A 26,891-nucleotide genomic window follows, 5' to 3' on the forward strand; every position below is an offset into this window, starting at 1 on the left:
TATTTAGCAACACAACTGTTTTACATATTGAAAATGATAAGAAATGTTTCCTGAGCAGAAAAGCATATTATAAAGATTTTTGAAGGATCGTGTGACTCTGAAGACTGGAGTATTGTGCTGAAAATTCAGCTTTACATAACAAAAATAAATACAATTTGAAAATATATGCAAAAAGAAAGCAGTTATTTTAAATTATAATAATATTTCACACTATTGTTGTTTTTACTGTATTTTCTATCAAATCAATTCAGCTTTGAATACGCGTAAGATACCTTAAAAAATATTTTTTTATTTACAGACCACAAGACTGGTAAATGTGGTAAATTTTACTATACGTACATTTTTCCTTAAGAAAATGACAACAACAGCAAAAAGGCATTTTTCTGAACCTTCAAAAGCCAAAGCAAGACATCAACAAAAAACACTGAAAAATAGAGTAATTTATTTTTAGATATGAACCATGCCTTGGTCCAATATAATTCATCAAGTTTTGTACAGTGATAGTCACCTCACAGAGAACAAGACAGGAGATACCGTGAATCATGATCATCGTAGTTTTTCGTCCTTTAAAATAGTTTCCACATTAGACTGCTGCTGTTCTTCTTAAGTTAAGAGTATAAAACCAATCGATTATAAATAAATTAAGCGTATCTGCTGACATACACGTAAGCATACTGTATGTGTACACCATGTCAAACTGTGAACCGTAAAAACACATCCTACAATATATTCAGAGAAATACATACAATGTCATTTGTAAGAGCAGACATTTTTATCAGTCTCTGAACAACAGATCCCGAAAGTGAGACTGACTCGATGATGTTTTTGACTCGCCTGTACAAAATCAACTGACACTGTGGAGCTCGTATGCTAATGATGAAGGTTTCATGTGCACTACCTATGGAAGATATTGACCCACACAATATCTTTATACAGCTGTATACAGATTTGCATGTGCGCATACATTTTGAGTGATCAATCTTAATCGCATGAGTGTTATTAAAGGGATAGTTCACCCAAAATGTAAATTCTGTCATCATTTACTCATTTTTTTCATTGGTGAACACAAAACAAGATATTTTGAAGGATGTTAACGGTAGCTACGGACTTCCATAGTATGGAAAAAAAAATACTATGGAAGTCAATGGCTACCGTCCATTGTGATTCCCAACATTCTTCAAAATATCTTCTTTTGTGTTCAACAGAAGACAGAAACAGTTTTGCGTAAACTATTTCTTTAAGATACTCATCATTTTCTTTTCTTTTTCCAAAGGCATTATTATATCCTTGAAGCCATTACAGATGAGACATCATTTGCTAAAATAAATGCAAGTGGCCTTGTATTGAAATTCCATATCGCTATAAAATTTATGTTTCCTTTTCTGCTCCTCAGTGTTCGGTTGGTTTCAGAAGCAGAAAAACTTTCTTAGAGACTGATATTGGCACAAATTCACATTTGTTCGACTTTGCTTAATGCAAATGCATGATTAATACATCCATATATTTTGCATTGTTTGATGGGAATAGGTTGTTATTTTCTATGAAAAGTGACAGAACCCGTTCTTTTTTGTCCATGGGTTTGAAAACTGATGTTTGATGATGGTAGCACCAACTAATGGGTGGCGATCCTCAACAAACTGTACAAAAACATGGACCCAATACTGAAGATAAATAATGTAGAAAAAACAAATTTAGTCACATAATGAGTCAAATTCCATTCCAAATGTATCAAAGTGGAATGAAAATTATGACACAGGCCTTTTCCTTTGCAGCTTCTCCTTGGCTGGACATAAGCAAATAATAAGCAAAAAAAGAGAAAAGAAATAAAAATAATCCTGCATGAATTCTACAGAAATTCCATATTGTGCTGCATTTGTCAAATCAGTGACACTGATAGTGATATTAACCCAGGGTTTATGAAATGTCTGTTTATGAATACCATGATACATTTTTTTTAACCCAGGGTAAATTATGAACAATGTAAAATGTGAAACATATAACCCAGTCTGTTGTCTAAGGAGCTGAAAATTCTCTCTTTTTTCAGTTTAAAGAAACTGACACTAACTTGACACTAGCTTTTCATAAATATTCTGTCGTTGATTTCTGCGTGAAAGACATCAGAGCGATATCACAGAAACAGAATGATAGAGATGAGCTCGGGAAATCTGGAGCATTATGTGAAATGCAGTTTGTTTAAACATTTACAGTGGGGTCCAACAGTACGAGGCCGTTAGCCTTGTCTTTTCTTTGTCTTAAATATTTCAAAGTACTAAAACTTACATGAAACTTGAAAAATTCAAAAGAAAAAAGAAAACTCCAGATGGTCTCAAAAAACTTTTGGACTCCACTTTATAAGCGGTCAAGCCATTTTTGTCGTTTTTTAAAAAAAAAACATTTTGGGCACAAAATTTATTTTTCAGTGAATGATGAAGTTAATGTATTTTAAAATGTACAATCAACGAACGATTCCCTTCAGAATGATTGTCTACGTTTCGATGCTCTTGCACCCACATAAAAACCCACAGTACACCTGCACACCTGGAAAAATGAAATCCAAAAGCAGATCTTGATGTCCAACAAGGTGTAGCGGAAAAAGGAATTACAGACCAATAATGCTGCAGGAGTCCCTCCCAGGTGTGTTGTCATTGGAATGAGAGTCTGGTATCAAACAAATGAGGAGAATCCTGTGGCCGGGACCTGGGCGGAGGTGCCCAGGCTGCTAGGGGGCCTGTACAGGGTGTGCTGGCTTGGGCTGTCAGAGGTCAGCAGTGACGGGGTGGGAGTCCGGCTGCCCTTGGGCCTGAACAGGGTGCCCTGGCCCTGGGGATGCGGGGATGGATTGCTGTGGGGTAGCAGAGGTGGTAACGGTGGCAGTGGGGGCGGGTGGGGGCGGGACTCTTGCTCCGCTACTGTGTCGGGTTGGGCGTAGCCGTACGCCGGAGGCCGAGAGACGCCCTTCTGCTGCCGACGCCAGGAATTATAGTAGGTGGGGTCACTAATGTAGTGGTTGACGAAGGAGTGTGTCTTCTGCCGGCTTGGATCCAACTCGTATTCGCTATCGCTGCCCTGTAATTGAAAAGAAGAAGAAAGTATACACCTTCACTTTCTGTAGTAGCTTGTATTTCTCCAGCCCATTTCGGAAATGAGCATTGTAGCACTTTTCCACTAAGTTTATTATTATTTTATTCAGCAAGGAAGCATTAAACTGACAGTCACAGTAAAGATTCCAATATATATATATATTTTATATATACTTTCTATTCAGCAAAAAGTCCTGAAAAATGTATAAAGTTTCCACTAAAACTTTAAGTAGCAATGTATCATCACTGATAAGAAGAAATGTTTCTTGAGCAGCAAAACATGAAGGATCGTGTGACTTGAGTAATGATGCTGAAAATTCAGCTTTTAATAGCACAGACATAAATCACATTTTAAAAATATGTTCACAAAATGTATATATTGTTAATGTCAATCTATTTTCAGTACTTTCTGTATTACTGTATTTTTGATCAAATAAATACAGCCTTGGTAAGCATAAGAGATTTCTTTAGAAAAAAATTAAATAAAATAATAATCTTACCATAATTTGAATGGTATTGCAAAGAAAAAAATCTTTAAAATCTAAAAAGCTATTAAAAGAAGGACATAATTCCATATTATTCTTTAATTCCTTTTAAATGGAATATTTTACCTCAAAACCTTTTTTACTACTCTCATTGAAAAGTTGTAAATGTATGTATATTTGTAAAATATAGTTTTATATTATATTTAGATTTTATTTTTTTTTACTTTTTGAGGATGTTTTCATTCTTTTTGGAGCTTGATGCTCACTATGGACTGTTGTTATTTATGGAAAAGAGCTGCATGAAGACTGTTCTCCTCATAAGATCCACACAAAATAAGAGCATACAGGTTTGGAATGACATTTGGTGAGAAAAGTATCATTAAATATATTAGTTATACAAGAACTACTGTTTTAATTAGAAGGATATGAACGAGACTACAGATTCCTATAAGCACTGCTCTTCTAGAATACTAGCACAAACTACAGCCTCATCAGAAACTCAAAGGAGCAAAGATCTAAAATGAAAACCTAAGTGGCTCCTAATAGAGGAGCCATTATTTACAGAGCCTCACAGATAACAAGACAAAAATCAGGGTGTTTCATGATGACACATGATTCTGAAAAACCCTCTGTGTGGATTGTATTTGCACACCAGCTGTTTTGTGTCAGAAAAGAGATAAAAGAGTTATATCACTTGTTTACTGTGACATTATGCTAAAGTGTGGTGTGGTGGGAGGGTTTCTTTGATGGAGTAATGTTGTGACAGTATACAGTAGGTACCTGAAAAACAGGCAAAAGTCTCCCAGTGGGATTGTGGGAGCAGAGACAAATGCTCAAATAAGAGGAATGCCCCCTACTTTCTCACAGCTTGGGCCAAGAGATTCACAAATTCCCATGACACTTTAAGCTCCAGTTTCAAAGTTATGGAGACAGATATCATGAGAGACTTTCTAGTATCCTACATCATACTTCCTGTTGCATAAAAAGTTACACTATTTGTTATGACAGGGAAATTTCAGTTAAACAATTGTCAGGAGCAATGCATAGAAATGAGACCACAGGCCTGGAATGATATGAACTGCACTGGTTTGTAAAAGAAAGATCATTCTTATTGTCATTCATTTATTGAATTTGCAGCGTAAAAGAAACTGCATTTTGGAGGCCCATAGGAACATTTTCTGAATTTCATAACTCTTTCAAGAAACTCATGTTCCAACTCTGTCTCAAATATATATCTTTTTATAATTCCTTTAAAATTTAGACAAATGAGACAATTATTTATGTAGTGTAACAGCAGTGGTCTCACGGGGAGTCGGGTAAGATTACTTTTTCTCAGGAGAAGCCTAAGAGGCAGACGACTTAAGCAAACATCTCCATTTGCTCTACATTTAATCTCATTACTGACTAAGAGAAACCATTCAGATGTTAAAAGAGCTCTTCAGTGGTATTTCTTTCCTGTGGGGAGTGGTCTTTAGTGTTTTGTGTGTTAAACAATTCATTTAAAATGTTAAATAACATCCACAAGCCTACTGACAAAAGAAAGCATGTGAAGTATGAATGATATGGACAGTCAAGTGAATCATTTATGAGTGAAATGGGATATTCATTGAGACAGATTTAAGGCAGGATCTGACTGTATCCTTTAGTGATTGACTGATTTGGGAATAGTGGGAATTTTATACAAAAATTTAGTCAGGCGTTTGGGGGAGGGGTTGATGAGGATCAGGAATTTGTGTTGTCAGCCAAAAGCAGAGAGCTGTAAGAACAAGTTATTAGGTTTTTATTAAAGATTACGAAATAAACTTTTTTTTTAAATTAATATTGTTTGCAATAACATGCACTCTTGAATCATTGACAATAAGTTCATGAAAATAACAGTTTACGAAAGTAAAACGGACCCAATTTGATTCCAGATAACATCAGAAAAACTATTTTAAGAAAACCATTGACCTTGTTGGGTTGAATCACCTGTGAGTCAGACACTTCTGAAGGCTTCTCGGTCAGGCTGCTGCTCTCGGCTGGGACCAAGTCATTGTATTTGATGCTGACATCTTCATCAGAATAATGCAGGCTGCCTGGACTGGGCCGTGGTGGAGACCTAGGAGAAGATCACACAGAGAAAACTTTCCTATTTACTCCTAGTCAACCAATGCCATTTTTTTGATAAGTAACAATATAATCTCTGATGTTAAAGAGTTAGTTCACTCAAAATCACAGCTGTCAAGATTTCAGATTTTCATGATGCTATTAGTGTGGCCAAAAATATACCTACAATAACACATTTGCCAAAATATCAATAGAATAAAAAATATATACATATGATACAGCCAAATTTCCACTGCCAATGGCTAACACCCCCATGTCTAACAAACCATGTTTTTTTACTGAATCAGTGGTAGCAACAAATTGAGCTGTCGCCACCTTCTTCTTCTTTGCTTCATTTTATTAGGGATGGCAACCAGTGTGAAAATCCATGGTGAAATTCCACCACATTTACTGCTGCTGCGTTATTTACAATATTATCATATGTGTTGTACTAACATGATATCAATATCCTTTTTTTTATACTGTATATCATAGTTAATACCATCAATACCGCTTGCAACACTCCAAAGTCAAGTAATTTCGTCCTGTTCTTCACACAAAATAGTTTCAAAAGACTTGAAATTTAACACACAAATCAAATGGACCACTTTTATTTTGCATTTTGCTTTTGATACAGACAGGATACAAAACTTGGGGTGTGGACTAGGGGTTTAAAAGACATGATGCAGCAAATGATGCAGCGTCCTCATGGATCAATTCTCAAAGCTTTTTTATTGGATGAATACACTCATTCTGCAGAGCTCAGAAGGAACGACAGATGACAAGCCTTCTGAAGGGAAAGGGACAGCGAATCATCCCCCAATTCAGGGGCTACAGGGGGTTGGATTGTACTTCTTTGAACCAGTTCACTTGTTTGTTAAAAAGGAAGGCAGAAGGACCGGCGTATGGCAGGATGGGTCTTCTTAATTTGCCATAATGAGCTCTGATATGTTCAAAGTCAAGGTCACTGGAGACATTAGCTTTTGAACTGAGGCTGGTAAGCTGCCCAGCTTCAGTACTTTACTTCAGTTGGCTTATAAATCAAGCTGAAAGTACACACATGGGGAAGAGGCTTTAAAGAACCATGCAGGGAGCTAATGAGTAAAGGAATATCAAGCATGCAAGAGAGTACATTAAAAAACATGGCCAACGGAATCAATGGCGAAACGTAGGATGCTTTGTCCAAGCTAAAATGAACAAGAGGACCATGTGCGAGCTGTATACTAATGTAAATCCTTGGTGGTGGAGGGGTTGTCCCAACAAAAATCATGCCCCTGGGAATAAAGCAAGAGAACCAGGGGGAGGGGAGGGTTATGACATTGTATCTGTTTAAAATTCAGAGGAGGCTGAGGTTTTAGAAAGGCTGAAGCAGAGAGGCGGAGCCAATTCAAACAGCCCCCAACACCCCTCAGCAGGCAAGAGGGGCTTCAATTATTCACAAGCGCTGAGGTCTTCCATTCTTCTTATCCAGCCTCATCTCTCGCCTCTATCTCTTCCGTCCCATACCAAACCCTTTCCTTTCTTATCTCCATCAGAGATATCTCTTGTGGCTCCATCTTGATTTGAGCTCATTAGCAGGACTGCATCCAAAGTGGAAGTCCTTTACTGCCCAGGCTCTTTGATCCCCGTCCCGGGCCTCTGCATCTGGGCAGAGAACCAGCACAAACCCCCCAGCACATTCCAGTATAATGGGCCCAAAGAAGCTTCTCCAATTACAACCAGAGGAGACTCAAAGCAGACCCATCCCTTCATCCAATCAAGTTAAGTTGCCTGCAAGGTCCTTCAATTCATTAGAATAATGAGAATGCCATAGACTATTAATGTACACTGTTCATGCAAATATGTCCAAATCCAAAAAAGTGTCTGCAGAAGTACTGGAGCACAGTGTAAACTACAGTGGGGTTTTGGGGAGGTCTGACCTCACCAATTAAGACCTGAACTCCTTCAAAAGATGAGATACATGCATAAAATTATTTGAATTTTTCATATTACATTGGAAAATGAGAGTTTTCAAACGATGGCTCACTAAGGTTAATGGAAATATGCAAGATAGTCACCTGGTCACGTTTGTTCGATGTGGTAACCATAACAAAAGCAGTCACTCAAGCCTTTTCCAGTGCAATAACTGGTCGGTCATTTAACTTTTGCAGCATCACACTGGGTAGATCCATCCACCAAAAAATGTGATTGGTCCAAATCATGAAAACATGTTCGGATAACATGCCACTGGTTTGGATAAAATCTTACGATCCATATCAGACAATATACTGACAAAACCTACGTATCAATCACTTTATTTTTTGGTTTCAAAGGCGTTTGGCTAAATGAGCAACAAAAAACATTTTGGGTTGGGTTCTTGAAGATCTTTCTCTTAGTCCTTGATCTACTGGGGACACGGTATGTCTATTATAAATATGGTCTGATCTAAGCTGAAGAAATGTGTAGAAAAATACTTTATAGAAGCAGCTTACATAAATGGTCAATTTGCACAGAATGCACTCTGAATGTCAATAAGATACGGGGGGTGGATGTTCAACTTTCACAGTCTGGTGTGTCCTTTCCTTTCACCAGACAGATTGCAGTTGGAGTTTTGAAAAGAGTGAATGTCATTAAAATCCATGCCAACTCAATCCATTTAAGGGATAGCTGAAGTAGAATTTAAATCAACAGCCGAGCCCAAGCTCTATGTGTGGACAGAATACATTCCTCTCTAGCTCTTTGTTTGCGGCCATTTGGGAATTAAATCCATTGTGCAAACATTGTCCCGAACAGCATACTGACAGTGTTTTTACCTCAAAGAAAATTCCAGAAAAAAACATTATATTAGCAGAGCAAACTATTCCACTAGATACTGTTCGAGTCTGTTTTATGCTCTCTATGAAGTTACACCACTGTATAAGTTTCTAATGAGTGGAAATTGTTATTAATTTACACATACTTACCGGGTGTATATTCCATTCTTACGACAAAAGGAATTTTTGACTGAGAGTCGACGGTTGTTGAGCTCCAGGGCAGGGAAGCGTCCTTCATCCAGCTGTACCATCTCTCCATGGGAGAGGGGCAGAGATGTGCAATTCGAGAGGCCACCTAAAGACAAAGATCAGAGGACAACCTATGAGGATCTATCTATCCATCCATCCAACCAATTATATATTAATACAAATGAATAGATGTCTAAGTACACAGAAATTAATTTCACATTGCAGTTGACATTAAAATATGTAGTGCGTCTAATCTGACTTCATCTGCAACTTCATCTCTTACTATGCCTACCAGCCCAGATCTTGAACCACTAATTTCTAGTTGTACGGCTCTGGGTTTGACCTTTTTGTGTTCATGACCATATCAGCGAAGCCAAGTCAAATCTCAATAGGTCATTCAGCATGCATCTTCTAAAGTCAAAAGACCTCTGATCTCAAAGAGTCAAAGTGAAGTGTGACTCCAGAGAGGTAATAAGAGCAGTGACCTCTACGCCTAAATGAACAGTGTGATCTCCCACCTTGCAGAACTTCTGGCCTCACTGGAGTTCAGTTAAACAAACCAGCACCAATAGATCAGGACCAAACAGGATCAGGTGGGTGGGGTGTATCTTAAGAAAAGCCCTTTGTGTCCTACACAAACACTTCCCTTGTGCTACTTACACATTCACAACCCTGATAACTAAACCTGGCCCTGGCACAGCACTAAACACTGACCAAGCTCAGAAGCAGCCATGTGAGAATCCCTCCCTCCCACACACACACACACACACACATTAGCCCGCAACCTGATCTCCCCAGACCTCTTAACTGAAAGTTGCAACATGGATGGAGCCCACAGTCCATATTGGACATACAACTAGAATATAGGGCTGGGTGATATGGCCCAAAAAAATTTATCATGATACATTTTATCTTTTAAGTCGATACTGATAATTATCATGATGAATTTTAAATTTGTATTTCTTTAAAGTTTAATTGCAGATTTTTGCTCCTAAGTAAAAGCTGTAGAAACCAGACCATTGAGAACATGACGAAATAATGAATTATTCACACTTTTATTGACACCGTTGATGCATATGCATTAGTTGGTCGTAGTCTTTCTCCTGTGATCAAGTTCAACTTTCTGACCCAAATGTATACAATTGACACTAGTTATTTTATGTTTGGTTTGGTGTTTGTGGTCCATTTCACAAGTCAGAGTTTTGTGTGAAACTACTCAAGAATAGTGAGAAAATACTTTATTTTCACCTACTTTCCTAAGTGATGTAATTTTGCATGAGGCAGCAAAATGAGTCAGCAATCATGTTGATGGCAATGACCACAACCAATTGAAGGAAAGAGATGCTACTATTGATTATTTGAGCTTCACTCAAGTGGATAATCACTTTTTCCCAGAGCACCATGGCAATACCCACCAGAGATAGGTAAGTGGAGCTAAATTTGAGTCCATTTCAATTTAGTCGCGTGAGTCAGCAGTGAAGGCCAGGGCAATCAGGGAAACTGAGAGATATTATGGATCTATTTTCAGTGTTTTTGGTTTATCAACCCACCTGAGTCTGTTTTCTTGGTGTATTTCTTGCTCTGTCCCCGTATAATGAGGATGAAGATGAGCAGAAGGATGAAAATGAGGCCCACGAGAGCAATAACCACCAGAAACCACCATTCCTCATAAAAGGGGGAGACCTTTTGGGCTGGTAAAAGGGAAAAGAAAGAGAAAAATGGGTTTGCACAACATAACACAAGACCATTTAGGATTTTTCTGGCGTGCCAGTTTACTGACCTGATATTGAAGGAGAAGGAGCACTTGGAGAACCGTAGCCATAGTCATTCACCGCAATTACACGGAAATCATAGGTGACCCCTTCTCTGAGGGTATCCAGGTTAAGAGTGTAGGATGTCACCTCTTTAGGGATGTCTTTGATGAGAATATCCCACAGTCCTTCATCTATTAATGGTTAGAATGCCATTATCCCTTTTGTAATGACCTTAAATGTTGCGTTTCTGAACAACTTCTGCTGTTTTCTTTTCTCACTTACCAGATGGTCTTGCTTCGATAACATAGCGTGTGATGGGAGCCCGTCCTGGGTCACCGCTAGACCAGTGAAGAGTCAGGGCCGAGCCATAACGAGAGATAAACGGCTCCCCCGGAGGCCCTGGAGCACCTGTGTAACAAAATATGCAAATAAGATGCTAGTGGTGCAGAAACGATACACTTCAGCTTTAGATTAATTACAAAATAGCAAATATGGAGCTAAATGTGAGGCAACAAGACCTTCTCCAGGGCCAGTGGTGATGTTGGCTTCAATTTCCGGTCCATAGGTAAGGGTTTTAGCACGGATGCGGAAGTTGTAGGTCACTCCGTCTGCCAGATCCTTGATTTTCATCCACAAGGGAGTGCTGCCCTTCACATCCACAGTGACAACCTTACTGACACCTGAATTGTGAGGAGAGGAGTCTGTAGAGGAAACACTCAAACTCTAGATACCATGCTAGAGTAAAACACTAATAATGACACATACAAACACTTATTATTACACCGCACTGGATTGATGTTATTGAGTTATATTAACACGCACTCCTGTACAAAAGTTTGTGGTCAGTAATTTTCTTTTCAAAAGCAATTTATGCTTTTCTTCATCATGAATGCATTAAATTGATCAGGAATAAATTGCATTATATTTTTGATATTACAACAGAAATCAGTTATTTCAAACGGTAATAATATTTCACAACATTTCAGTTTTATTATTATTATTAAATTTGGTATTCAAAACCCTGTTGCACATAAAAGGCTTCTTTCAAAAATGTGTAGTGTCCCCAAAACTTTAAAAGAAAGTGTATTTTAATAGAACGACATTATAATTCTGGTTATATATTATTGTATAATCTCAAATTAAAGTTTTAATTAATTTACACTGATAGAATGTTCTGTATTCAACATGTCCAATAGTCATAACAATGTTAATATTTGCATTTTGAATTACTATTGGTCTACTTTCTTACAGCTGTTTGCATACTGACTTGTAATTGGTCTCTGTTCAATGAGATATTCTATGCATACAGGAAATTGGCATCCTAGTGCAAAAATTTGCAAAGGTAGGGAACTGCATCCCACAATGCAATGCATGTGACTTGACCTTCCATTTTTAGTGTGCTGAATGTGCCAGATGTAATTTTAGCTGTTTGGTTTTTGGCCCATTATCAGATCTAAAATACATACAGTACAACACGATAAGATCATTTGTCAGCAACATAGCATACGGTGTAAAGCATTATTGTATGCGTTATCTTTCACATTATATATATTTCTGACCATGGCCTATGACAATGCATTTAATTATATAATGATTCAAAAGCATATATATATATATATATATATATATATATATATATATATATATATATATATATATATATATATATATATATATATATATGTATATTAATGTTCAAAAGCAAAGGCAAAAACTAAAACCTAAACTGAAATTACACTTTCAATCTACTATTTAGCTACTTTGCAAGCACAGGTATTGCTTCTGGGGTCTTACAGTCACATTTCCATACGTGTGAACATTGCACGAGGCCATGCTCTAGGGGTTAAACTAATAGAGAAAGCTGGGCCTTTGCCTTTGAGGCGTATTCTCCAGATTCTGAGATACGGCCATTGGTAAACAGCAGCCTATCACATCTGTTTTCCCTCAAAGCCTTGACCACTCTGGAGCCATTATGGGACCACAGTAATTCCCCCTCTGATCCCAATTACGGTGGAATTTGGCCAATGCACCACACTTGGCAATTTTTTAACCAAGTCTTGCTCAATAACAGGGCAAAGGGAGGGAACATCACATAGGAATGCCATTCATTAAATGCCAAAAGAAACCTCATCTTAAACACGTTTGGAGAACATTTGTAATTTTAAAAAAGCATGACGGGCCTAGAAGGGTGTAAATCAGCTGCTTACTAAAAGTTATCTCTATAATCTCCTCAACCAAAGCTTTTAATGTGGTGTAGTTTCTCACCATCCACAGGCGTGCAGGGCTCATAGACCACACGGTAGCCTTCCACGATGCCATTGGGCTGCTTGGGCTCACCCCATGACATGTTGACCGAGGTGGTGGTGAGTTCACTAAAGTGGATAAAACTGGGAGCGCTTGGAGCTGTGGAGTAAAAGAAGATCTCATTAAATCATTAACATGATTTCATGAAAGTGCATTTTGATTGACAGGTTTCAATAGAGCTAGTCAGGGCTAACAGTTGCCGAATGTGAGTAAAAATTGACCTTGGTGAGTAAATAAAAAAGTTACTCGCAGTCAGCCGGTAACTTTATTAGGAACATAATAAGTGGATAAATCAAATTGTAAGATCAATAATATAAATGATGTAAGTCTACTAAAATCAAAATCAGTTGTGTGTCCTTTGACAGGATTTACTATAAAAAAAATAAAATAAAATAAAAAACTTACAATCTCAGACAATAAAGCTTTCAGGAGACACCAGACGCAGAATTTCTTATAATCTAGATGCAGAATTTATTATAATTTTTATTAAAATTAATGAAATATAAAATAAAAAAACAACTTCTCAGCACATATTTAAGCCTTTTCTTCTGTTAGAGGTCAGGGTAATGTTGCAGTAATGTAAGGAGTTTGTCTGCCCTCCGGAAGATTGGCACTGAGGCTCGTATTGGCTCATCTCCCAGTGTCTTAGTGTAAGCTGAGCCAAGATTCAGTCTCGCTTGTACTGTTCTCATTGTTCCTTCCTCACTATACTGTCACAGTCTTTAAGGGAGCGGAAAAGGCTGAATTAACTTTTCTCAATCACTTGGAACACAGTTCTCCTTATGCTGACCTGCCAAAAAGCACTTCCTCAATATGTGGCCCATTTTCTCCAACCCAGTTCCCAGCTCCCCATCCTAAACGAACTGTCACAAGCTTCCGTTCCTACACACTACCCGCAATACTCAGAGACAACCCATCTCCTTCACAGTCTCACAGCCCTCATGCAATCTGTATGATGTGATCCGTCCAATTGAAAATTAATAACCTTTTCAGCAGGGAGCTTTGGGAAAACAGCGGGATCATAGATGTAGACTATTCTCCCAAAGCATTTCAGACTAAGCGGGTTTAGCATGAAGGTCACTTCTGCGCTTGTTGAATGATGTATTTTGCATGGGCTTGTGTCCGGCGGATCACCTGCTTGCTGAGTGCGCCCTCTGGTGGGCAGCGAGCGCGGGCTGTCCCCCGCCGCGTTGAAAGCAGCCACGCTGATCATGTAGGTGGTGTAGCCAGTCAAGTTCTTCAGCTTCACGCTCAGCTCCGGCAGAAAGAGAGTGCGGAGTCGCTCAGTCTCATTCTGCAGCTGAAACTCCCAATAATAAATCTAGAAAGACACAAATCACACAAATTAATAATTTCAGAAGATGTAAATCTGATGGGCTATCAAGCTTAATATTTCAGTGCAGCAGTCCTTAAACTTTTCAGACCAAGCCTGACCGTATCTGATTAAATCAGTCTATCAGACTAAGTACCACTTAGTCATGTAGTCATAATTCAACTCTAAAAGAATAGAAGAATGAGGCTTTCTTGGCCTGTTCACGAGACAAATAACGTTGTTATAATGTCTGTTGTTTTGACTCATGCAATCAATACCTGTATGGCTGAATTCAGAACACAGAAAGACGAACAAAACACATTATTAGCAGTGTCATTTGCATAAAACATTAATTTAGATAATTTACATAGAATATGAGACTGATCCATGTCCATAGATGGCAGTGCAGTGTTTAACTCAAGATGCTAAAGCAATGCAAGCTAGAACATCTCAATGCACCTTTAAAAACAATGATGGGGAGTAACTAATGTAATGGAATTACGTAATTTAATTACAAAATAAATGTACCTGTGAACTGTTACAGTTACTGAGAAAATGTGTAAATAAATCACAGTTACTTACAAAAGTGTAAACAATTACAAGGGCAAATCTGAATATTTTCTCTCTCTCACACACACGCACACACACACACACACACACACACACATACACGCACACACATGCACAGACATACGATTGATTTCTTTCCCAAATTGAAATGAATGCTCTAAAATATGAGACATCAATGTTTCATGAATTTAGGACACAGAATTTAGGACAGTGTTTTCCATCATATCTATCTAAAGATTTGATTTCAAAAACAGCATCGTATCTATTAAAAGGTTTCTTGTCATGATTTAAAATCTGTATTTACTATAACCTCAGAATGATCTCAAAGTAATTTGAGTAAATTGGTAAATTACTATCTTTATTCTATTACATTTCCAAAATAACCTTCCAAACACATTATGCAATGCATATATTATCCTTCTGTTCGAAAATATGTTTTCTTTGAGCTGTAAAGTTTGAAGTTGCAGTGTATAGTTTATGCACCACTAGTGGTTCTAAACTGAACTGCCAAAACAACTTAAAAGGTAAAGTTTGTTTAGACTTTGAATATTGGTTTGGAAAAGCTTCGTCTGGAAGTTAAAAATGTTTGAAGTTTGGTTTGATGTTTTAAAGTTATATAAGCTTTTTGTAGTGAATACTTGAGCAGCCAAAGAAATGTTTAAAGCTCGAAGGTTACATAAGACTTCTAGCTTTTGGCAGCCTGAAGAGACATTTGAATGGTGGTTACTAGGGTGTGCTGGATGGTTGCTAGGTTAGTTATTTTGAAAGAAACCCCACTAAGCACAATTACACAATGACAGTATATTGACTTTGTCAGGATGTGAACTGTTCTAATAAATCAAACTGAGGGAACGTCTAAAAGACACATTTCTGAAAGGTGTGGTATAGAGAAGAAACGTTAATGTGCATTATGTGTTTGTTTGTTTTTTGCCTTAAACCGCATAAACACATTGCATTACACCATATATACAATATAATGTTATTTTTAGCAACATCATATGACCTCTTTAATTGTGAACAATTTCAGGCATTTTTTCAAACTCATGTGAGCGCTTAGATTAAAAAAAGTGATTCATTCACGAATCTAGCATTGCTAGTTCTGATTCTACGGAAAACACACAAGACTTGATTGCTGAAATATTATCAGAAAAAAATATTCTCAGGTTGGCATATTGCCAGACAAGGATTTATTATGTTTCACTGGGGCAAAGCAATATTCTTGCTTATATTTTTGCTAGCTGAAACACATCAAAATGTTGTACCTTATAGCCTTGAATATCCCCATTCTGGGCCTCCAGTGGAGGAGGGTCCCATGTGACATCAAGCTGGGTAGCTGTTGAGGACTGGATAGCAACATTCTGGGGTGCAGCAGTGGGCACTGATGAGAACATAGAGAGAGACTATAAATCCTAGACAGTTTGAACTGATTTATTAGACTTTATATTGACTGACAGCACTACTGCACATTTTTAATAGACTGTGAAATCAACAATATTGACTTATAGCATCAAGGAGGAATATTTGTACCCTTACCCGCCTCTCCCACGAACACTTCCTGTGGCGAGCTGGTGGGCCCCTCCCCTACTGCGTTATACACGCTCAGTCGGATCTCATAGCGCTTGTGCTTATTCAGATCTGAACAATGGAGAACATGTGCACACATACACGCTCTATTCAATACAGAATGAGAAAACCTTAAATGGTGCTAAAACATAATGATCCCCTTCCAATGAAGTGAGATGCTGAGAGGAAAAGTCAATGACAGTGTGGAGAGAAATGGGCACAGTCAGACATGACCAGACGTGAGAAGAGAGACAAATGAGATTGGGCTCTCATGTGCACAAATAAACGAGGTGTGAGAAAGAGACGTTACTAGAGTTCAGAGACTAAGTTCGGCAGGAGGGATGGATGAGTGGAAAGCAGTGTTGGAGAGTGACTAACTAAAAAATTGTGATAGCTGCTAACTTAATGTTCTTCAGTAGCAGATTCGGGCCCCTGTGCAAATATGAACACCTTTATTTGTATAAATATGCTAAATAGTACAATAAATAATATATTATTTACATACAGTAAATGCCCTTATCGCACTTATAATTTTTTATAGAATCTGAAAAAAACTGTAATATTTTGATATATGATTAGTTGAACTGAATATATGTATGTATATATATATATATATATATATATATATATATATATATGTGTGTGTGTGTGTGTGTGTGTGTGTGTGTGTGTGTGTGTGTGTGTAAGAATATAACTTCTTTGCAGGTTTATTTTAGCTAAATGTTCAATATTCTAGTTTGACTGTAGTTGAACTACTTAAATTATGAACAACCTAAAGTAGCTTTCCCAACACTGGTATAAATGATGACGATAGAAACACCGATGAAAGAGCGAGAGCGAATCTTAGGACTTACTGTCCAGCTCGTATTGGGTAAGTGAGGATTCGGTCAGGTTCCTCACGCTGTAGGGGGCTGAAGACGGTAGGGTGGAGGGGAGAGGAGGCAGAGGATGGCAGAGAGGAAGACCAAAGGTAAAGAGGGAGAAGTATAAAGAGAATGTAAGAGAGACAAACAAAAGCTGGATTAGCGCATTAGCTCCTGCTAGCAGAAAGGCAGGCACTTCTTCACACTTTGAGAGAGAAACTAACTGCTGAGGAGACAATTAACTCAGCCCGCATACACTAAAGCTCTCACTACATGCATGGTAATGAGATGAGCTGCTATAGAATCTGCCTTTACATGGAAACATGAAACACATGAGTTAGCATTTTTTTTGTGCTGAATTAGCTTATTTCTTCATGTTCTTATACATGTAGTACAGTTGTAACTTGATTTCCAGGTTTAAGGGTTGTTGGGATTAGCTATCAGTCTAATAAATACTGAACAAAAGACGCATTTACTTAACAGACATGAACAAAAATGTACCGCAGTAGCATCATGTGTTGAAATTTTTGGCTTGGTAGGATGAGACCGCTTTTTTTTTTAAGAACATAGTGGTAGTAATACTTGAATATGTTCATTATGGTCATTATAACATGACAAGTCGTCATATCATACCATGACTGTACCGTGAGACAAAACTTAGAATACAATACTTACTTTACAATACTACATTTAGTAAGGGACCAGATAGACAGGTAGATAATTTTTGTTCTTAATTTGAGTAAGTTGAATGAAGACTCACCTGTGAGCTCGGCCCAGTTGGCAGACGGGTTATTAACTGTGCGCACTGTGAAGCTGCGTAGGCGGTCATAACGCAGTTCTCTGTAGCGTACTCGAAAACCAAGCAAAATACCATTGATCTCCTCCTCAGGGGGTGGCTGGATGGGGTTGAACGGATTATGTCATTATCTCTCGTTTGTAAACACAACGTTCAACAACAGATAAAAACCTGTGTTCCCTCTCAGAACAGTGTGATGAATCGGACCTCACCTTCCAGCGGACTAGCACAGATGTGGTGGTGTGTGGTGTCACAGAGAGGATTGTGGGAGCTTTGTCGGGTGCTAATGGAACACAAACAGACAGTTTGTTCAGTTAATGACTATGGAGATGCAAGGACCCTGATAAGAGTGGAATAACCAAAAGTGGAAACCAGTGGTGTGACTGTTAGCAGTTCTGGTTAAACACCAAAGGTCAAGCATGAGGTAACCCTGCAGTTTTTCCCCTTCACTGACTGTGTAATATTTTGACCACATTAGGATTCATCTCAGGCCTCAGGAACTTGTTCCCTGACAGCAATAAAGTGCTTCGCAGTTGCCCCTTACCGTCCTGTAGAGTGGTAATTGCCTCGCTCTCCTCGCTGTACTCGCTGTCCCCAATATCATTAGTGGCTTTCACTCTGAACAGGTAGGAAGTGAAAGGTTTGAGCCTGCGAATAGGAAAAAAAGCTCAGTAGGACTGTGGCATCACCAGTGTTGTCCTCTGTAAAAGTTCATTACAGACTCCATTTAGGCTTACTTGTCTATTACGTATGAAGTGGCCTCATGGTTGACCGATGCTGAGTGGACGGTCCAATTGCTGTCGGGCAGCTCTTTGTACTGGATGGTGTAGTATCGGATGGGAGACAGACCATCACTGCCTGGTTCCCATGACAACAGTACACTGCGGGCCTGGACCTCTTCTTGAGGCACAACTGGACGACTTGTGGGTTGAGGGTGTGCTGAGAGGAGATCAGACAAGCAATTGCAATCAATGACATGTAGTAAAAAGCACCTGACCTTGAAAAGTGAGATGAAGCAGTACCTCTCTTCTCTGTAGTGACCACAAGTGCCTCTGCTGCTTCTCCCCATCCCTTTCGAGTCTGGGCCGTGAGGCGGAATACATAAACACTCTCTGGTTTCAGTCCAGTCGCTGTATACTGTCGTGCACTTGGGTTGAGAACATCAACGCTGGCAGAGGTAATACTAGAGGAGTTTTTCCGGAAAGCAATCTGATATGCTAGATAAGAGACAAATAAACATTTCAATCAGAGGATTCTGAATTGTATAACCTTGTAGGTTTTACATGCACTGTTCTGACTGGGATTCATAGTAGTGTAAAACTGGCATGAGGGGAAGACACATTAACAAAGATGCTAAAGACTGCAGCCTCTAGTAATTAAAGACCCAAGCTACTTTACCTAGCCACATATGTTACTGTGCCTCTTGAGGCCAGGGAAGTTAGATCTACCTGCCTTGTGATCTCTACTAGCTGGACTAGCTGTAACACCTTCCTAAAACTCACTCCCATCCAGGTCACATCACCAATATAACTTGTCCTACTTGCCACATTCTGCATAGGATCTTAGTTGGCACCAATGGACCATGCTAACAAGGATGATAAAGACCACAGGCCCTTGCGTCAATCCCTAGTGTGCCTCATGAGTTCCAAGGAAGTGAGGTTACCTGCACAACAATCCCTTACACCTATCCGGGTCACGGCACCAATTAATCTGGTCCTACTCACACCATTCCAAGCTAGATTGAATCAGGGACAACTGGCATAGAAAGTGAGCATGCTAACAAAGACACTAAAATAAAGTTTAACAGAGTACAGTGGCTAGTAACAGTCTAGTTGATATCTTGGATCACTATTAGTTTACTCAAAGTCTTGTCATAAGTATTTTATCATCCCTTTAGAGTAACATATTCATAATCATATTCTACATAAAAGTCATGCTCCAATGAGATAATGGATTTTACCCATAATCATACTGTGATCATATAGTACAGTATGTCAAGTATTAAAGAGCCTATACAAATTATTTACCAAGGATAATGCCATTTGGCTGGGCGGGGGGTTGCCAGATCAGTCTCACTGAGGAAGTCCTGACTTCAGGAAAAAGGATCCCGACTGGAGGCCCAGGTACTGTTAAAAAAAAAATGTAACTAGCACACCATAAGCAAGAATAATAATTTATGGTGGTTGTTAAATGTGGTTAAGATTCTCACCATCATCAAGCGTGCGCTCAAAGATTGGCGGAGAACTAGGCATGCCATCTCCTATACGGGTGAAGGCTAGAACCTGGATCTCATAAAGCACATACTTCCCAAGACCAGTGAGCTGGACACTATAAGTGGTATTTCCCTCTACTGTCCAGAAACGCAGGGCTGACTCTGCATCCTTGTCCTTGTATATCACCTGAGAGGAAAAATTAATGCATCTCTTCACTACTACAATGGACTCAAGAACAGTAAATCTGGTAAGAAGCCTGTTGTCAATGTACCTTATAGCCCAGAATTAGTCCATTGCGGTCAGTCTCTGGAACTTCACCCCAGCGGACCAGGACACTGCTGGAGGTGGTAGCAAAAGCCGAAACATTTGCAGGGCCACTTGAGGGGACTAACGAATGGAGAAAACAAGTAAACCAGCAATTACCAACCATATGAGCGATCAGGCTTTCAAATTAGAACAGCGTAAATTTTGTCATTGATTGTACCTGTCATATGTTTACAAGATAGAGCATATGCCAATGCAGTCTGGTTACAATTTAGTACGTGATGGTAAAAACGTGTTGCCGACTGCGCTTCCAGCTGTTAATCAAACTGTAAATGACAGACTGTTTGACTGAAACTAGAAAATAACTTTTTTTTTTAAGAAAAAAAAAAAAAATCTTGCATGAAACATAACGTTTAATGGACTAAGCAATAAAGAGCAAATGGAGAAAAAGTCCCCCGGGAATTTCACATCTCCTCTAAAGTTTCAAACAATATCTCAACATTCTCACAAACTTGAAAGTCGATATGAACTCAAATGCGTTTCATCATTTATCCGAATTATATGATCCACATTCATTTTATAGCAATATTATCTTACTGTGTGCCAGCAATTGTCTCATTTATTTCTATTTTCATTTCTCCTAAGCAATTTCAGGAGATACAAAGTCAGCTGAATCATAACTGCAAATTCCATGAAGGCTCCCGGGCAATAAAAGTACAAGCTTTGAGCAATAAAGTGTTCTTGTGGGCAGCCATCATAATTAAATCAAAGGTCAGCAGTGTGGCGAAAGCATTCAAAAAGGTTTTTGCAAAGTACAAGAAAGCAAGGAAAGAAAGCACAGCAAAGTTCTCACCTGACTCTCTGGTTCTCCCGTGAACTGGTTGGCTCCATGGTCCTGGCCCGATGCCATTGAACGCCTGCACTTTGACTTCATATTCCGCCCACTCTTCCAGGTCCTCAATGGTAAACTCCCTCTCCTGCCGGTCAGGAATGATGTGGGACAGGACCCCAGCCTTAGAGCCTAGACGAGAGTACTGCACCCTGTAGCCCACCAGCTCGGGATTTCCATTGTATTCCCACTCTGGCAGCGGCTAGAATACAGACACACTTCAACTTAGAATACACATTTTTGCATCTTAGAAGAATTATCACTAGACGACCAGGTCCTTTCACTGTTAGGAATATAACATCACAAATAAAACATCTTCAATCCCCTAACTTTTTCTTCCACAACAAAGAGATGCAAATGGAGAATTTTTTCTTAATTTCATGCATGTCTCTTAAGAGTTTCAGAATAGACAATGGGTCTCATTCATGAATTACTGTGGATTGTTCATACACACATACAGGTGATAATTTCTGCCTAATTCATCAAGTGCATATGCACATGGATTTGTGTTTAACCTCATTCTAATGTTAATGAATTTCAAAATGAGTAATCCCCCAGCTGATATTTGAATAAAACACGCCTAAACCATCTCCTTTCTGCACAACCTTTTCTTTACTGCTTTTTCCGAGTTCAGCAAACATGATTCTTTCCGAAGACACTTCTTTAACCTAAAGAATCAGGAATAACGAGGAACGAGAAATCTCTGAAACATCAATATCATTTGCTACTTAAATAAAACATGAGACTGGGACATCCATTAATCTCCCGAGCTATGAATGAGCAAACACTGAGCAATAAAACTTTCCCCTGGGTGGAAATGCAATCTCAGGATTACTTAACAAAATAAAGCAAACACAATCAATTCCACATTCTTTTCCCTCTTAAGCATATTGATCACATTCCAGGACACATTCGTACCACCCATCTGAGCCACAGGCTGGTTTCACTGGCCGTGCGGAGAGTGATGTTTGCGGGGGCGATGTCAGGAGGAGCCTGTAGGGTCTGGATCTTCCTAGATGGCTGGCTGGGTGGGCTTGTTCCTACTATATTCACCTGCCTCATTCGAAATCTATAATCAGACGGTAAATTAGTATGCAGCCTACAGACAATATATGTAAGTACATCCCAGAATTCAATGGGTGGACCTGTAGTACGTGTAGGGGTTCAGGCCCTGGACCTCAAGAGATCGTGCATCAGGCTCATTGGCCAACTGATGGACAATGACCCACTCCTCGTTTTCTCCGATAACACCAATCTGCAACAAAGGAGAGAGAAAAAAACAGTGATGGCTGATAAAACAAGGTGAGCGCTTGAGATGTATGAACAACGTAATGTAGTTCTGTACTACCTGAGCCTCTACCAGCCAGAGTGAGATGGATGTTTTGCCGTCATAGCCTGGTTTGAACTGCAGGGTTACTGAACGTGGGCTGATGTTAGAGATGGCAATGTTGGTAGGAGGTCCAGGCATCTCTATGGGAACAGGAGAATTAAAACATGCAAGATGAATGGTTGAAATGGCTCAGTGGAAAAAATAAAAGACTTCATATTATTGCCATTCACTCCCAATACCTCCTCCTGAATTAAATAAATAAAGAAATAAAATGAAGTCACACTATACTGAACAATATACAGACGACTTTTGCATGACACATTTCTGTCTGCCATCAGTAAATTTTTGCATGCAGAAGCAGAAGCTTGCAAATTAGCATCACAGGGAACAGAAAGTGAGACAAGATAGGTTTGATTTAAAAAAAAAAAAAAAAAACAAAAGGTGTGATCCATCCAGCATACTGATGGTTCATTACAAGCATCTACAGAGGACAACGCCAAAGCATCTTTCCACAGTGTCTCATCTTACTGTGTTTAGTGTCTGCTTCTGTCTAAGAGATGGCTGAAGATTATGAATATTAATGCACAAAGCCATCATATTCAGTTTGCCTTCATTAACTTCAGTATCAAGAGTAAGGTTAATAAGGCCACACAGCAGAAAGTTAACATCCTAAGGGATGTACAACCAAGCTGTCTTTCCAGCTCTTACTCTGATATCAGGGTTTAAATGCATTTTTTCCCGCCCTGTATTACAATTCTGTTATTAACTACTCACCCTCATGTTTTACCAAACCTGTAAGACGTTCGTTCATCTTCAGAAAACAAGACTAACTTTTTTGATGAAATCCGAGAGCTCTCTGTCCCTCCAATGCAACTGACACATTCACATGGACATCATTAACTAGTCCATGTGACATCAGTGGTTCGTCCGTTTTTAATAAAACCTAGCTCTTATAGGTTTGAAACAACACGAGGGTGAGAAATTAATGACAGAATTTTAGTTTTTGGGTGAACTATCTTTAAAGATTATACACATTCTTACTGTTTGTGGGTGTTAAGATTTTAACTAAAAAAAAAACTGTAATATTATTAAATATTACAATTTGAAGCCATTATTCCTCAGTGTCACATGATCATTGAGAAATCACTTTAATATACTGATTTGATGCTCAAGAAACATTTCACATTATTATTAATGTAGGAAACAGTTGCGCTGCTTAATTTTATAAAAAAATGTATACACATTCAATAATTTTTTTTTCCAATATGCTTTGACAAATAGTAAAACAAAAAAGGTAATGTAATTAAAAAAACGTACTAACCCTAAACTTTTGAACAGTTGAGCAATTTAGCATTGATTTGTCATTATTTATATAGATCTATCATTATTTATAAATTTATTTTGAATCATTACAATTATTTTTTGTAAAGTATCATTACTTTACAAAATATTTGCAATAGTAATTAATTTCACACACACACACACACATATATATATATATATATATATTAATATATAATATATATATTATTTTTTTCATATTATTATAGTTGTATTTTTATTTTATTATCATTATTATATTTTACAGACAGCTTGAAGACACGTTGCTGGGAGAATGATGACATACATGACGGCATCGCTTGCAATCCTGGAGTAAAGAGAAAACATGAGAAGAAACTCACCTGGGGGGCACACCAGAGGAAATGGTGGAGGACGACAGTGACCTTGACCTTGGAGGTCATTACCGGCCACCTGAATGGTGTAGGTAGTGAGCGCCGTCAGTCCGGTGACCCGGTACTCCTGTGTGATGTTGGGCAGGTAATGCGTGACGCGAGTGTTTGTTCTGTTGAATTCCTCCCAGGAAATGCGATACCCTGCAGGCACAAGACGGAACGCGGTTCAGCAGACAGCCAGAAGATCAGGAGAAACCGCTAAAGGGGGTGCTTCAGATACCGGTGAGGAGGCCGTTCTTCTCCGGCGGGTCTTTCCAGCTGACTTTGAGAGATGTGTCCAGGATTTCTGTGAAGCTCAGGTGACCTACGGGTCCAGGAGCTGAGCATACAGACACCCACATCAAGTCTTTTTAAAGGCCTGAACAGAACATCCTCATGGGTCGAGATGGATGGAGTATGTAAAAAGGACACTCACTGTCTTCGTGGGTGCGTACGCGCAGCGGAGTGCTACGAGGGCCATCTCCAGGTGTAGTGAAGCACAACACGCAGGTGAAGTACTCCGTGAACTTCTTCAGTCCGGCGATGTAGCCTACATGAACGCTGTCCTGAAAATTGGGTCTCACAGTAACCAAGGTAACATCTTCCTCGTGGCTTGGTTCCCATGCCAACAGCTGAAGTAAAAAAAAAAGCGACAGATGTGACCACTATCACTTAGCACAAGCCAATGTGAATCCTGCCGCTGTCTCAGCATGACATATATTGGACGTAATGAAAGCATTATTATAAAAGGGGCACTGCACACTTGTGCTCGACCACTAGAGGGCAGTGGATGGACGCTCACCTTGTATCCCTGGTTGATTCCGTTGATGAACTGTGGGCTTGGAGCACTCCATGTGAAACGGACTGTGGTGGAGTTGACAGCCTCGGCCTGGACGTTCCCTGGTGGGACCGTGGGCACTGGAAAGGAGAAGATTTGACGAAGTGAGATGGTGAGGGAAATCAAAGAGCCGACAATGATTTCTTTGTGTGACATCTATTAGACATGGTATATAAACTCTTGTATAAAAATTACAAGCAGTTAGTTTAAATTGGTGATTTTGGTCTGTCGCACCTCTGTATCTCACAGAGGTGTATCTAACCCTTATATATTACCTAACACCTCACAGGTCTTTATCTAACCCTTATGTTATACTGTAGCTAATGTTAAATTTGATTTTAAACATTTAGTCATATTCATAACAAATTACTAACTAACTTTACTGACCAAAAAACATTTATTCAGCTGTGACCCATTAGCTGCATGATTTTTCCACAATACCAAAAAAAAGTAATATTCCTTCAAAATAAAACAAAATAAAACTATCTGATATTAAATCTTACATTCAATCTGTTGAAAATGTATTCATATTTAATTATTATTGAATTTTAATGACCAAAAACAATTGTTTTACTTTGACCTGCATGTTGTGCTCAACCCTATAACTGCGTGATTTTTCCCTATCACAAAAAAAAAAATACAAAAACGCACAGGAAGTGACATCATTTGAATGCTTTCTTCTATGTGATGACAAGAGAAGTAAGTCTTATTCCATTTTCTGATTTTTTTACACAAATTGTAGTGTTGATGGTATTCATCAAGTGTAACTATTCAACCCTGTTACTGTATAACAATAAATTATCTTTAATTTAAGATAAATATAAAAATAATCTAAAATATTTAATATTAAATTAAACTTTAAAAAACCTGTTGATAGAAGATATTCTCAAGATCCTCACCGCCTTGCAGGGTCCATTCTGTGACTTTGGGGCTGTAGACGCCCTGGCCCGCCCCGTTATAAGCAGCCACCTCAATCTCATAGTTGGTCCAAATGATGAGGTCCTCCAGCAGGAGATTCGTTTGGTCTGGGTTGGTGATGTTTTTCATCTGACAGTCCACCGGTAAACCAGACAGACAGTACCTGAGCAGCATGGTGGGAACAGCATGAGACGATGGAAAAGCATCAGCCCCGTGACTTCTAAGACTCAAAAATAAGAGTTCTCGCTGAGAGGACACTATTGGCTCCAATGGGACGTGAAGCAGACGAGGGCCGGTCTACTCTAGAAGATGAAGTGCAGCTGAGAGCAGCTTGATTGTGTAAAGGACAGTCCCAGAGATCTCTCACCTGATGATATAGCCTTGAAGCGGACCATTTTGGTGGCTCTCGGGGGGAGGTTGCCACTGGATCATGATGGACTGGTTTGTCCGGCCACTGGCTATCACTGTCTGAGGAGGGGCGCTGGGGGGCTCCTCGGGTAATGATACTCTAAAAACAGGGAATTGGGAGAAAGAACAAAATAGATTAAAAGAGAAAGTGGAAAGGCCGTTTGAAGCAGGTCTGAGTCTGTTCGCTTTCTCTACTCAGTCTTTTTCCTTGTTTTAGTCTACCTTATAAAACAGAGGGGAACATCCAAAATGTATCATTTAAAAGACAGAGAACTGGAATATCTGGAAGATTAAAATAACATTGAGCTAGGTTTAGAAACCTCAAACCATACTGAAATTGAGGGATATATTTATTTATTTATTTTTTAACACACACACACACACACACACACACACACACACACACACAACACACACACACACATATAGTTATCATAATTATCATTTTGGGAATGTTATTTGTTCTGTAAACAAGCAGTAATGTTTAAAAAATGTTAGACTAACATCTTTTCTGATCGATGTAGAA

At 38.9% G+C, this 26,891-nt stretch overlaps 2 protein-coding genes across 6 annotated transcripts; both read right to left on the minus strand.

The window, feature by feature from the left end:
• Positions 1 to 1,157: 1,157 nt before the first annotated feature.
• Positions 1,158 to 23,415, minus strand: LOC113098236 (protein sidekick-2-like). Of its 5 annotated transcripts, none has more exons than XM_026263240.1 (24): positions 22,508 to 23,415; positions 22,305 to 22,414; positions 22,078 to 22,228; positions 21,124 to 21,361; positions 20,278 to 20,393; positions 20,003 to 20,192; positions 19,821 to 19,919; positions 18,816 to 19,010; positions 18,531 to 18,732; positions 18,338 to 18,441; positions 18,006 to 18,076; positions 17,758 to 17,893; positions 16,989 to 17,045; positions 16,105 to 16,206; positions 15,834 to 15,949; positions 13,824 to 14,010; positions 12,651 to 12,788; positions 10,904 to 11,065; positions 10,668 to 10,793; positions 10,412 to 10,576; positions 10,182 to 10,322; positions 8,593 to 8,737; positions 5,516 to 5,663; positions 1,158 to 3,066 (listed from the first exon to the last, which is right to left on the minus strand). In XM_026263240.1, the coding sequence occupies exons 1-24, from the start codon at positions 22,625 to 22,627 to the stop codon at positions 2,665 to 2,667; spliced, it is 3,621 nt and encodes a 1,206-aa protein (XP_026119025.1). In that variant the 5' UTR covers positions 22,628 to 23,415; the 3' UTR covers positions 1,158 to 2,664. The 5 variants fall into 5 exon arrangements, with proteins under 5 accessions (XP_026119025.1, XP_026119022.1, XP_026119026.1 ...); XM_026263237.1 differs by having other exon boundaries at positions 10,904 to 11,086; XM_026263241.1 differs by having other exon boundaries at positions 5,534 to 5,663; positions 22,508 to 23,413.
• On the minus strand, positions 23,040 to 26,633 carry LOC113098235 (protein sidekick-2-like). Its single transcript, XM_026263236.1, has 7 exons — positions 26,325 to 26,633; positions 25,939 to 26,120; positions 25,004 to 25,119; positions 24,638 to 24,833; positions 24,443 to 24,541; positions 24,172 to 24,363; positions 23,040 to 23,050 (listed from the first exon to the last, which is right to left on the minus strand). The coding sequence occupies exons 1-7, from the start codon at positions 26,387 to 26,389 to the stop codon at positions 23,040 to 23,042; spliced, it is 861 nt and encodes a 286-aa protein (XP_026119021.1). The 5' UTR covers positions 26,390 to 26,633.
• Between the last annotated feature and the right edge of the window lie 258 nt (positions 26,634 to 26,891).

Source organism: Carassius auratus, unplaced genomic scaffold, assembly GCF_003368295.1.
Source record: "Carassius auratus strain Wakin unplaced genomic scaffold, ASM336829v1 scaf_tig00216439, whole genome shotgun sequence".
Classification (NCBI taxonomy): Eukaryota; Metazoa; Chordata; class Actinopteri; order Cypriniformes; family Cyprinidae; genus Carassius; species Carassius auratus.

Coding starts and splice junctions, on each gene's coding strand:
- LOC113098236 (XM_026263237.1), bottom strand. CDS start 22,627: ATGCCTGGACCTCCTACCAACATTGCCATCTCTAACATCAGCCCACGT. Junction 16,207..16,988: donor TACCCAATACGAGCTGGACA/GTAAGTCCTAAG, acceptor TCCATTGTTCAG/ATCTGAATAAGCACAAGCGC. Junction 10,323..10,411: donor TCCTTCTCCTTCAATATCAG/GTCAGTAAACTG, acceptor CCCTTTTACCAG/CCCAAAAGGTCTCCCCCTTT.
- LOC113098235 (XM_026263236.1), bottom strand. CDS start 26,389: ATGATCCAGTGGCAACCTCCCCCCGAGAGCCACCAAAATGGTCCGCTT. Junction 26,121..26,324: donor CTTCAAGGCTATATCATCAG/GTGAGAGATCTC, acceptor CATGCTGCTCAG/GTACTGTCTGTCTGGTTTAC. Junction 24,542..24,637: donor CGTACGCACCCACGAAGACA/GTGAGTGTCCTT, acceptor CTGTATGCTCAG/CTCCTGGACCCGTAGGTCAC.